This window comes from Lepus europaeus, chromosome 17, assembly GCF_033115175.1.
Source record: "Lepus europaeus isolate LE1 chromosome 17, mLepTim1.pri, whole genome shotgun sequence".
Taxonomy (NCBI): Eukaryota; Metazoa; Chordata; class Mammalia; order Lagomorpha; family Leporidae; genus Lepus; species Lepus europaeus.
Window position 1 is genome coordinate 59,713,472 of NC_084843.1, and position 13,249 is coordinate 59,726,720.

Here is a 13,249-nt window from a genome sequence, read left to right on the forward strand (position 1 = left end):
TTGTCAGGTTTCCACCTTCTGTATAGCACAAACCCTTGAGCTCGCTTCTTCTCTTTTCTGTTTAATTAGTGTTGCACAGGAGCAGAGACACTGGCTTCTAGGTATTGGCTTCTGATGGAAGAGTATTAGTTACTTACTGCTGTGTAACGAAGTGTCTCTAAACTTAGTATCCTAACAAACAAGCATTATCTGTTGGTTTCTGTGCTTGAGGAATTTGAGGCTTAGCAAGGATGGTTCTGGTGCAGGGTCTCATGAAGTTGCAGTCAAGATGTAGGCAGGGGTTGCTGTCATCTGGGACTAGAGAATCCAGTTCCATGTTCCCTGTAGCTGTGAGCTGGATGCCTCCACATAGGAGTCTCTCCATAGGGCAGCATGAATGTCTTTACTCCACAGTAGCTGGTTTGGCCCTCAGCAGATGATCCCAGAGAGGGGCACAGGGCAAGGAAAAAGTTGCTATGCCTTTATTATAATAGCTTGTTTAAAATTAATTTGAGAGGGAAGGAGATAAGAACTCCCATCTGCTGGCTGGCTGTCCACAATGACTCTCAAGGGCAGAAGCTAGGAGCAGGTCTCCTGTATGGGTGGCAGGGACTTGAGCCGTCACCACTGTCTCCTAGGGTACGCATCACCAGGAAACTGGATGTGAGGGCCAGGACTCAAAGCCAGGTACTGTGATGTGGGACATGAGTGCCCTAACTGGCAGCTAATTACTAGGCAAATACCCACCCCCTGTAGTGCCTTTTATGACAGTCTCCAAAAGCACATGCTGTCACCCCTTAATCTCCTAGTGAACGACTAACCCTAGCCACACCCCCAACAGAGGATGAAGCCAGTCGGCCTGGAGGCACAGTCATCGGGATGGTAAACTTGGAGACACAGTGCTACCACAAACAGACTCTTAAGGATGCACATCACCAAAGCGGGACACAAGACTGCTCTTCTCCAGAGCCGCCTGCTGGTTTTAAGGGCCATGGTGAGACATGGAGCGTACATCTGCCTGACTGGCAGCAGCCCAGGAATGCTCATTTGCAAGTCCTAAACTCGGTTTCTCTAAGATTGAGTCACTGCGTTTTCCCTTAGCCAGGAAAAGGGGTTGGAACCTCCCAACTGAGCGACTGCCTAGCTGTCTGAATTAGAGTCCGGGTTGTCGAGCGAGGGGAGCACAGATGAATCAGATGTTAGGTACTGAGCTGAAGAAAGGGCAGCCATCGCATTCAGGGTGAAATAGAAGACGGGATCTGGATGCCAGGTCCAGACGGTGCTTGATGCCTGCCTGCTCTCATCCCGCGCACCAGCTGAAGCAGCGGTGTCAGGTCAAGTCTGTCACCAGGAAGCAGCCTCTCGATGAAATAGGCAGCGTCTAAGACTACAGATGTCTGCTTGATGCTTCTTTAGATCCAGTATGCAGGGAAACCGCCCGTCTCGTCCTGGGCATCTTCAGGAACAGGGTCTTTAAAGAGAACCCATCTTGTCCTCACCCTCCCTAGAGACCTAGAAGAGGCTTGTCAGCTCAGCACATGCTTAGGTAGTGCCTGATGTGTGTGGTGGCGCCCATTCCCACCACGTCTTCAGCAGTATCAGTACCATAAGAGTCAGGCTCTCCCTGGGGGTTATGCTGTCTGTGCGCTTCTCACTGGCGTCCCTTCTTGCTTTCAGATGTACTTGTGTAAGAAGCGTTGCTGCTGAACAGTGTTAGAAAAAGGCACTTCTTGAAGTAGGAGCCTCATCTTTAAAGCACCTTCAAGTGGATCTTGTTTTTCCTTTTCCTATGTGGGTTATCAGCTGTTTGGGAGTCTTGGACCTTGCCTTCCCAGTTCAAATGGCCTCATAGCCCCACATTTTCATTAGAACACAACCTGCGAGATCTGTGGGTTTCGCTGCCAAGTCCAGCTAGAGTGCCTGCTTTATCTTTGGCTCAAGGCCACTGGTGTAAAGGGCTCAGCACGTGGGCAGCAGTGTCCCAGTAAGATCCCTCTTCATGTCTCTGTCTTGGATACCAGCTGCTTGAAGCCAGGGCCCTTAGCCCTTTGCATTTCTCTTTTAAGAGGCCCCGCTGTCTGGACTGCACACATACAGCCAGTGAGACTCAGTCACGTAGGTACCGCTGCCTTGGGAGGACAATTTGGTCTTCAAGGGAAGCATGATTACACATACACAGCCCAGTTCTTCTCAGATCAAATCTTTATGCAAGTGGGTTGAAATTCTGCAGAGTGCCATACCCCAGTGGCCCTTCCCATTCTAGAAACGGGTTTCCTGTGCAGGAGTTTCCCTAGCTAGCTCTAGAAGTGACTAGCTGAAGATATAAGGACGACTGATACTTGCTACTTTTTTCCAATTAATCACTCGTGACACCTTTCCCAGCTTCCTGTGGACAGGTCCTGGAAGTGGATAGCTTTTGGTGAAGTTTAGATTCACAATTCTGAGTCTGCAGACGATCTGTCTTCTCTTGCTTGTTAACCTCTGGCAGCAGTCCTGGCAGACCATACGGAATGGCATGGGTGCCTGATGGAAAATACCATGAGCTGAAACACACTTCCAGGGCACCTGACTCCCGCCCTGCCAGAAGCTGCCGTGCTTGATCATGTGGCCACCCAAAGGGAGCTCCTGTCAGTGCTTAAAACCAAAATCCCGGCACACTTCCCTGAGAGAAGTCCGTGAATCGAGCGGAGAAAATCAGTTCTTGCCCCATTGTACCCCATCCTCTCCATCTTCAACTTAAGGAATCAAGCCCAGGCCTTGGGCACTTGTCCGGGAACAGGGGAGTGGGGAGGGACGTTCGCATGGCGCTGCAGTTCCTTCCTGGTGTCCGCGCCAGTGCCTTTCCTTCACCTGCACCTGGAGCCCATCTCTTGCCGCCTGGGTGCTGAGACCTTCTGCCACCCCAGGGGTGAACCTTGAAGCAGGTGTCTTGAAGAGCCCAGGGGACACTCACATTTTGAGGTGTCCATTTTAAGCATCTTTAAAATATTTTATTTAAAAAAAGAAAATCTCTTAGTGCCACCAATGGCCCAGTTCATCCATTGTGAATGGAAAGCGGAGACTGCCAGCACTTCCCTTGGTCTTCCCCGCCCCCCCTTCTTCCCTGGTGTGTGGCCCCCTCACCCCCTCCCGTCCACTTCACTGTCGTGGATGGAGAGCAGAGGGCACTGTGCAGTCCTTGAGGCAGTCCTGTGTGACTCCATGTCCTGTCTGTATTTTTAATTGACCTTCTAAACCAGCACATGTTTGGAAATTAGGGGGAAAATGAAATTCTCTCCAATGGTTGCTGTTACAGTTAAATCAATAAAGATTTGATTATCAGCTTGGTGTTTTAAAGTTTTTGGGTGACATCCTATTGGGTCATTTCACATCTCTGGAGTCTCAGCGGGTTGGGGAAATGGGCAAAGGTAGTTAGCAGCTTTGGTGTCAGTTTCCATGCTTGCAGGGCATGGCCGTTGTCAGTTTGGGCCCATGTGTGCAAGGGGGAGCTTGCAGGGGCCGTGTACGTGTGGGACCACACGCACCCAAGGGGCCCTTCTCCCTGCAGCGGTTTTTCCTTTCCCCTGAACAGGGGCTGCCTCTGGCCTCAGCAGCATTTGTTAGGCAGCCATCATGTCTGATACCTGGAAATACAGCAGGCTGGTACTAATCCAGCAAGGTGCACAAGCTGCCATTGGGAGCAGGTGTTCTGTCCTTTGGTGTTTCAAAGGTTGGAAATAGGTCCAGGGCACAGGTTTAGGACTCTGGCTTCAGCCCCGCCTATGCTGCCTAGAGCTGCATTACCTGCAACAGGATTGATTTGTTTATTTGAAAGGCAGAGTTACACAGAGAGAGACCTGCCCCCTGGCCATCTGTGTGCTGTTGGGCATCTGCTTGGTAAAGAAGATGCCCTGAAGTCCTGGGAAGGACTTGAGGACCAATTGGTTTCCCAGGGTGAAGGCCTGGCTCTGAAGCTAGGCGATTGCAAGCCTCTGGACCCTGTCAAGAACAGTGCCCCCGGGGCTTGGAAAGACCAGAGCTGGGCTCCTGGCCTTGCCACTCTTAGCTGCCTGGGGGAGGCCTCTCAAAGTATCAGAAGGAGGGGGATGGGACAGGCTCACTGTACTAGGCTACCCCCACTACTGTTCTCCAAGTAGGATCAGGCAGGATCCGTTGTGATTCTGAATTGTGGTTGGACCTGAACAAGCCTGCTTCCAGCCCAGGCAGCTAACAGCTGCACTGAGCTGTCTCCAGTCCAGGCCTAGGCCAGGATTACCACTTCCACTGAACCAGAGTTCCCACACCGCCAGAGGTTAGGCTTCTGGGGGAAGCGGGGGAGGGGGCAGGTCTACCATGGGCCTACGGCCCCATCACCTTGTCCTGCCACCAAGGCTCTCCAAGGCCCCACTGAGGTTTTCCCATCCAGATGAAGGTGTGTGCACCGGTGGTGGAGCTTCCTGCTTAGGCTCCCCATGGCTTGGATGTAGTTCCCGTGCTGTGGGGCCACATGGGAGGTGATGAGGACATTAGGGGTGCTGCCTAAGAACAATTAGTTCTTGGGGAACCCCAGTTCCCATGGTCGTGGGTTGTCCCTCTCCTTTGTACACTCCCAGCCCCCGGCCTCAAGTGCAAGGATACTTCAAATAGTTCATGGAAAAATGGAATTAAGGAAGACGTTTTATTTTGGTCCCCCCCAACATTTGCAATGTATGCGCCTTTTTTTGGGAGACACATGTTTCACAAACTTTTCAAAGATCGCTTGTATTTTGTTGAACAGCAGAAAATGGACTCATATGGTTCCTTTCACTGAGCTGCTACATGGGACCTGGAACGAAGTCTGCCTTAGAACTCAGTCACCAGGAGCTGGCGGAGGTCAGGGGCGGTGGCAGACCCGAGGGCCCTGCATGCCATTCAGCTTTCAAAGAGGGTGATGCCACCCAGGGGGTGGTCTTGGCTTAAAGCGCCTGTTCCTCTGTGCCCTCCAGCAGACATTTAAGATGAATGTGTTAGTGTCAGCCAGTGTGCATTTCACCGGAGGAGGCCCAGCCACCCAGCGGCTGAGCTGCGGCCAGAGCTACCAGGTAGCCTGCAGCATAGGAAGCTCGGGCCTCATGAACAGCACACATGGAGAGACTGACCAGTTTTCATAGACTCGGGTTGTTTAAGTCTGCCAAAGCAGACCGACTTGGGATGGCAGGGCCCAGCTCCCAGTGCGTCACGGCCAGTCCTTGTGGAGGAGTTCCTGCCTCTCCCATCCAAGGCACCAGCTGGCCCAGAGAACCAGACAATGGCCTTATTGTGGATACAACTCATTAGCGGAGATGACTCCAGGGAGCCTCTGGACAAGGTTGGCAGATTGCCCCTGGCCAGCCAGAAACATGGCGGTGTGGGGGGGGCTCCCCTACCCCAGCCCTAGGCAGCCACAGCCACAGGGCTCAGTTCAGTCTGATACGAGGACTCCAAATCTGGGGCAGGGGCCGGGTCGTGGACCACTTCTGAGAGCTCAGGGAAGCTGTAGATGGTGTCCTAGCTCAAAAACCAACACGCACGTGCCCCACTGTTCACGTACAAGTTCAAGGGCTTCACAGGGTCACACGGTCAGGGCAAGAACTCCCCCACATGCACCTCTGTCTTTTCGAGAAAACCGTGTCAGCCCCGTCCCGGGCCTCCTCCGCCCGCTTCCTGACGAGGCCCCTGCTGGGCCGGCCTCCGCAGAGCCCTCCATGGACAGCGGGGGCAGCCGCTCGGCTTCAGTTCTGGCGGGCAGAGCGGCTCGTGCCCTCCTGCACTCTGCCCGGAGTGGCTGATGATTCGACGGCTTCCGGAGCTCCCCGATGCTACGAACGGGCCAATCCTGCATCTCCAGGATCCCGTCAAAGGCAGCCGCACTCCTCCACAATCATGTCCTTGTGGTGGTCCAGCAGCACCCTGCCGTTGTCCACGTACAGCATGCTCAGCGGCTTGGTCTTCACCGGGGCGCAGCAGGTGGAAGGGACTCGGTGAGGGTGGTAGCGCTTCAGGAGGCTCTGAAAGGGAGACAGGCGGCTCAGTTCCCATCCCAATGCGCAGGTCGGGGGGCGGGACTTAGGAGTAAAAAGTTCAAAAAAATTTAAAATCAGATTCTGGGGGCAAAAATGAAGAAAATTGTTTTCTTAAACTGGCATACCATTGTAGCACCAGCTCTGAGGTCTAACTAGCTCTGAGTTTATTTTTTGTTTCTGTTTTGATTTAAAAAGAATGGCCTTGGGGCCAGCACTGTGGCTCAGCGGGTTAATGTCCTGGCCTGAAGCACTGGCATCCCATATGGGCGCCAGTTCGAGACCTGGCTGCTCCACTTCCTATCCAGCTCTCTGCTATGGCCTGGGAAAGCAGTAGAAGATGACCCAGTTCTTGGGCCCCTGCACACGCGTGGGAGACCAGGAAGAAGCTCCTGACTCCTGGCTTTGGATCAGCCGTTGCGGCCATTTGGGGAGTGAACCAATGGATGGAAGACCACCCCCCGCCCCGCCTCTCGTCTCTCTGTGTAACTCTGACTTTCAAATAAATAAATAAATCTTTAAAAAAAAAAAAAAAAAAAGGATAGCCTTTAAGCAAAAAAAAAAAAAAAAAAAAATCCAAAAAGTTACATGTGTCTGGGTGGACAGTGGCTAACTTGTATATTCCATTTTTTTAAAGATTTATTTATTTATTTGAGTTCCAGCATAGAGTAAATACTAATTTCACACTATTCTGAGGAACTCTTGAAAAGCGGACTTGTGGAAATTCTCGTGGGATTTGCTTTGTTGGCCAGGGAGGGCCAAGGAGAGTCAGCGGGAGCAAAGTGCACTACCCTAGAGCCGCCCTTGTCGCCAGAGTGTCAGAGCTGACGACCCAACTGTTTGCATCTCTGTGGTTCCTGTGGGGCCTGCTGCAGGTGGAGGGGGTGGCCCCACCCGCTGCCCAGACCCTGACCCGGTCGGAGGCTCGGGCTGGAGGAGGTGCCGCAGGTCCCTAGGGTTCTTACTCCAAGTGTCATGGGGTAAATGGACACCTGACCTGAGGGCAGGGCAGGGCCACCTGCAGCGGCAAGGTTCGGCTCTGTTCCGTTCTTTCTACCTCCTTCCCCTTCCTAACTCACTGTTCCTTCCGTTCTCCCCTGCCGCCTCCTAGGCCTTAGGCTGCTCAGCGGTACCTGGTGGCTGCCTCTGGCCCTCTACTCCTGCAGGTTGCGTGGTCAGCTCTTGTTTTAGGAGATGTACAGTGCAGCCTTGACTGTAAATGCAGCCCCATTTCCTTAGTGGATCACAGTAACAGTGCTTCATTGAACATGCCCACCACCTGCCAACTCCTAGACATACGTGAGGCCAGTGTCTCCTGAACCCTACAGCATCCCCCGAAACATGGCTTTGTGCTCCCTTTTGGCAGATGGGAAAACTGAGGCCACAGAGAGCAAACAACTTGACGAATATCACACAGCTAATGAGTGGGAGTCACACGCAGATCTAGATTCTGAGCTCTGCTACAGTGTCAGGGCTGGGGAGGAGCTGAGCCCCTCTAGACCACTCCCACTGCTTATTTTGTCAGACGGGAGAAATCCAGGAAGCAATGTGCTGCAGGCTGCCCGTGGTGCTTTGAGGGTGCTGGGATGGGTCTGCCATCTCTGCACCTCTAGGACCCCAGCACAGGAGCTGGCCCACGGCAGGTGCTCCAGTGAACGCAGGAACACAGCGACTGAACAGCAAAGCTGGCATCCTGTCTCCCCCCGCCCCCATGGAGCAGGGCTTCAGCACTGCTTCCCACCTGGATGTAGGCGTGGTTGGTTGGATGAAACTCCTCTCCCACGGGGTTAGGACACTCGCCCTCACAGCGGTAGGCGTTGTACTGCTTGGGGTAGATGATCCAAGAGCCCCAGCCAATGAGGTTGAAGTCCACCTGGAACTTGACCTTGCGGCACAGTTGGCTTCTGTCTGGCAACTGATGCCGCCGGTGCCTCCTGCCCCTCTCAGAGGCCAGCTGCCCCTCCTGGGCCCGCCAGGAGCTCTCGGCTTCCCACAGCAAGGTGGCGCCGCCCAGCCGCCTCTGCTCCTGGGAGAGGTTGGAGTGGAGCACGAGAACCACGGTGGGGACAGAGTCGGTGCCGGGCAGGGTGCCAGATGGGGTAGGGGGTGGCCGCCAGCACGCTCCGGCCAGACTGGACACCTGCTCCTCCAGTGTCCTGGGGTGCTTTAGCCACTTGGAGAGTGGCCTGGTCACCTCCAGGACCATGCTGCCTGAGGAGAAGGTGACCTGGGACAGAGCGACGGTGAACACCTCCATCCGGAGACGCTCCAAGCAGTCGGCCGGGTCCTGCTCTGCGTCTGCTTTGGGCTGGTGGAAGATCTCAATGGTGAGCGGGCCCTCGGCGGGCAGGTCCTCGGGGCCAGACGGCTGCAGCCGGAGCTCAGCCCATGCCAGCTCCTCTTCTTGGCTCAGGAAGGAGAAGTCGAAAGCAAAGGTCCAGTTCTGCCCAGCCACCTCCACGTCTGGGTGGGAGAAAACCAGGAAGGAACCGGGTGAGTGCGGGCTGCCCCCCACCCCAGCTGCAGCCAGAGTGACAGCCACCACAACTCAATCCGCACCCAAACTACAGATTGCTAGTGTTACCGAGTGAGGAGAATGGAGTCACCCAAGTTGCCATTCTTGGAAAATGGCAGAGCCAAGAGTAAACTTGGATTCGCTCAACTGCCAAACCACCATCTGCCAGTGCCCCCACCCGGGGCAACCAGAGAACAAGGGGCAGAAATTGGAAGGCAGGTCTCCCCCTATCTCCTCTCCCTCACATCCGGGGCCCTGAGCCTTCTAACCTGAACCCTGGGCTTCCACTCTCCCTGTAAGCCCGACACAAGCTACTGCCTTAGGCTCCCAGGCATGTATGGGCATGGACAAGCTCAGGAGCCATGGGCTGGCTGCCCGCTCCCTGCCCATTCCTGAGGACAGACGCAGGACCCTGCAGTCCTCCACCCACTGGTCTTCCCTGCAGACCTACAGGACGCTGCCCCCTCCTACCCCAGGTGGCTCAGGCACCTGCGGCTGCCGTGCAGCGAGCAGCAGTCACGCACCCACCCCGGACAGGCGAACCCGGACGAGACCAGAAGGCACACAGGTTGGGGACCGGGCGCACACTTCCTTCATTTCAGTCCCTGACTAGTTCTGTAGGTCTGGGGCTAGCACGGAGTCGTGGATTTGCAGGTCACATAAGCTAATCTCTACCTTGTTCCAGGGCTCGGTCCCCCTTCTTCCCGATGGGAACGGGACTGCACTAGCCAGCTCTGCCGCATGGTTTATTCATTAGAAAAGCGCCAGCGTCTATGACTCCTTCCGGAATGGGTTCTGGTAGTGATGCTCTGTTCAGGTCCGGGCTGCGCACAGCACGTGCACTCGCACTCACAGTTTGTTTTATTGACTGACAGGGCCTCTCTGGTCACAGAGGAGTCGCAGGGAAAGGACAGGCAGCCTCTCCCGGCCATCTGCAGCTGCGCCTTTTCACTTAGTTTCCACTTCCCTGCTCGTTAACACCTGCAGGAGGCAATAACCGGTCCCCAGGAGCAAGAATCCCGCAGAGGCTGGGAAGGAGGCTGACCTTACCCATTAGCTCTTGCTGCACCACCACCTGGCCACCTGTACCAGGAGGCCTGGGCGCAATAAACTGAAAACTGTTCTATCTCAGGGCAGGTGTTGTGGGACAGCATCCATGTTGGAGTGCTGGCTGCTCTGCTTCTGGTCCAGCCCCTGCTACTGTAGCTGGAAAGACAGCAGCAGAAGATGGCCCCAGCGCATGGGCCCCTGCACCCACATGGGAGACCCGGATGGGGTGCTGGCCCAGCTCCAGACACTGCAGCCATTTGGGGAGTGAACCAGTCATGGAAAATTGATCTCTCTCTTTCTGCCTTTCAAATAAATCTTTTAAAAAACTGTATCTCAAGTGTCAGCAAATGGCCTTTTAGAGGAAGGCACTCCTGATTACTGTTTAAGAGCAGGGGCCCCAAATTCTGCCACTTGCCTTCGGACACTGGTCAGGTTACTGCCCTTCTCTGGGCCTCGGTTTCCCTCTCTGTAGCAGGGGCCATAGCAGCATTCATTCACAGGGTGTTATGATGAACTGAAGCAATGCACACAAAGTGCCTTGCCCAGACACCCTCCGAAGTTCAACACATGTTGGCTATCAGTCAGAAATGAAGGTATCATGTGACCAGGCCGTGAGCAACCTGAACAGGACAGGGCTGTGTGTGTGGAGAGGTGGGAGAAGCCTGCCTGTCTGACTCCTTGACCTCCCCCCTCCCCAGGCTTCCTGGGTCACAGTGCTGATCACAGCCCTAGACCTGGCTCTGGTCATCTCGGAATAGGGATTCCTAGTCATTTGGAGGTCACTGATGCCAGATACAAAGTATGAATTTTGGGGGCTGGCGTTGTGGCGTAGCCAATAAAGCCGCCTGTGACAGTTTGCATCCCAGCTGCTCCCCTTCCTATCCAGCTCCCTGCTAATGGTCTGGGAAAGCAGAAGATAATCCAAGTCCCACATGGGAGACCTGCAAGAAGCTCCTGGCTGCAGCTTGGCTCAGCCCAGGCCACTGCAGCCATCTGAGGAGTGAAATAGAGGATGGAAGATCTCTCTCTGACTTTCAAATAAATAAATAAATAAATAAATCTTTTAAAAATATACAATATTATCCTCCAGTGCGGGGGGTGGGGGTGGGGTGGGGCTGAACACGCCCACGTAATACCACAAGTGTGATCTGAGGGTGAATGCGCAGGAGGGCTCACAGACATCCTGAAAACCACCCACATGGGCAGTGCAGACCCCAGTCATGTCTTGACTTGCTCCACTCCAAAGAGCAAGTGGCTGGGTCCCTGTGGGAAAGGAGGTGCGGATGAGCCAGGCCCCCTGCATTGTCCTTAGCCATCCTGGCCATCAGCAGAGTAGCTGCCAAGTGTTTCGGGAGCATTGTCTCCGCGGACCCTTCCCACCGCGTCCCCACCTGCAGCTGAGGAGCTGAGGTCCAGGGTGAAGGAGGTGAGCAGTGGCAAGCTCAGGTGCAAACCCCGTGTGGCTGGACCTCAACATGCCGCTCACATCCGCCCCACCTTCCAGGGCAAGGAGCAGGTGGAAACTTTCCTTCTCCACCACGCTGTCTCCCTCTCTGTCTCTGCCTTTCAAATAAGGCCAGAGGAGGGGCTGTGTCATACTGGATAAAGCCGATATGACATCCCATATGGTCACCAGTTCGAGCCTTGGCTGCTCCACTTCTGATCCAGCTCTTGCTATGACCTGGGAAAGCAGTGGAGGATGGCCCAAGTCCTTGGGTCCCTGCACCCACTTGGGAAGACCTGGAGGAAGCTCCTGGCTCCTGGCTTCAGATCTGTGCAGCTCCAACTGGGGGGGGGGGGGTGAACCAGCGGATGGAAGACCTCTCTCTCTGCGTAACTCTGACTTTCAAATAAAATAATCTTTTTTTTTTTAATGGAAAACAAAGACACAGCAAGCTGTGAGTGTACTTAATGCCGTTACACTTAAATAATGGTGGCATGGTGAATTTTGCAGTGTGCATTTACACACCTGCCGAAAGAGAAGTTCGCTGACTGGCCAGCCGAGCGAGGCCCCGGGCCAGGGACACACAGAGAGCTGGGGAGCAGACAGACGCCAGCTTCCCGGTTTGTGCACCTTTCCTGAAGGGAGGGCCCCGGCAAAGGCGCGCGCGCTCTCCCTCGCCCCCATCCCAGGCGGGCCGCCCTCTGGCCGAGGGGTCGCGCCCCGCCCCCTGGGGGATCCCCGTCCGGCAGGGCCCGGGGTGACCCTTCCGGAGAGGGTCACAGCCGCCGAACTGCGGTGCTGGGATCCCGCCCAGACCTACGAGGGGCGGGCGGGCGGCGCGTCGGGCGTGCAGCAGGATGTGGATTGTGGCCCGCGCAGGGGAGGGCCGTCTGGCCCCGCAGGCGGAGGGCGGGCCGGGAGGCGGAGCTGCTCGCGCTGCGGGCTGCGGATCGCTCCGGGAGGGGGTCCTCTCCTCGACCTCAGCCTGCCCCGCCCGCCCGGGGCCCAAACACCCGCCACCAGGAACGCGGGTCGCTCCGGCACTCGCCCCCTCCCCATCCCCAGCTCAGCCTCCAGCCTCCGCTTCCCTCACCTCGGATCTGTGGGCCCCAATCCTTGACGTCACACTGCCAGCACCAGACCCAGGGACCCATTCACCCTTACTCGAAAAGAGGGGGTAAAAACTGGACAGAAGAATTGTAGCAATAATGCTGGCTTGTGGCTACGGTGCCTGGTCCTCGTTGGGCGTGTTGCGGTGGCTGTCGCCCCGCCCTCCCCCCCAGGGTTAGACCTGGGAAGTCTGCTCGCACTGCAGTCCCCATTTCACAGATACGCAAACCGAGGCGGCCAGCTTGTCCCGTCAGAGAGCCGCGGCGCGGTCAGACCCCACTACTACCCCAAACCGAGACCCGAGAGTCAGGTCTCCCTGTGGGGGTCACATCCTGGGCGCTGGACTCCCTCCCCTCTTGACCACGGCCCCCTCTCGGCCACCACCCGGTGCACCGAGCCTGCGGACGCTTAAACACCCGTAGATGCAGGCCCTGGACGCGCCCTCCGAACCCCGGGCGGCGGCGTCCCGAAGCAGGAGCCGCAGCCCCCGACTCCCAAGCTTAGCGCGCCCCCGAGTCCGTCGGCAGCTCCTACCTTGCGCCTGCAGGCTGCGGATGATGTCCGCGCGGGGCAGAGGGTCGCGGTAGAGGCTCAGCATGTATGCAAGAGGGGACGGCGACGAGGGCTGCCTCCGCGTACGTAGGGGCACGGTGGTCATCGTCGCGGAGGCCACCTGGAGCAGGGTCCAGCAGACGTGCAGTAGGAGGAACGCAAGACGGTGGGCGTGCATGGTGGGCTGGCCAGACCTGAGAGTTGTGCCTCTGCCCCTTATATCCTGGCCCTGCACAGCCGCCCCGCCCTTCCTCCCGCCTGGGAAGCTCTAAGATCCCATACCCGGTCACCTGCAGGGGGGAGGGAGGTGTGGCGCACGGGGGCCCCCCCGCCAGGGCAGGCCAGACCAGACCCGAGCCTGAGCTCCAGGGGTGGCTCTGGACTCTGGCTGTTAAAGAGGGGTGCTGCGGAGATAGGCAGCTTGTTCCCGGCAAAGCCGCAGGGCTGAATGGTGGCTTCCTTCTTGGGCAGCCCCAGGATCCCTGCTCCAGTCCTGGGACATCAAGAAGCAGGTGGGGAGCGCTGAGGCGTCGGCAGGCTCCTGGGCAGGCTGTGGCTGCCTGCATAGGCCTGTGATGCTTT

At 56.3% G+C, this 13,249-nt stretch overlaps 1 protein-coding gene across 1 annotated transcript; it reads right to left on the reverse strand.

Annotated features, from left to right (window-relative positions):
- Nucleotides 1–5,831: 5,831 nt before the first annotated feature.
- NODAL (nodal growth differentiation factor) lies at nt 5,832–12,845 on the reverse strand. Its single transcript, XM_062215025.1, has 3 exons — nt 12,650–12,845; nt 7,738–8,459; nt 5,832–5,984 (listed from the first exon to the last, which is right to left on the reverse strand). The coding sequence occupies exons 1-3, from the start codon at nt 12,843–12,845 to the stop codon at nt 5,832–5,834; spliced, it is 1,071 nt and encodes a 356-aa protein (XP_062071009.1).
- Between the last annotated feature and the right edge of the window lie 404 nt (nt 12,846–13,249).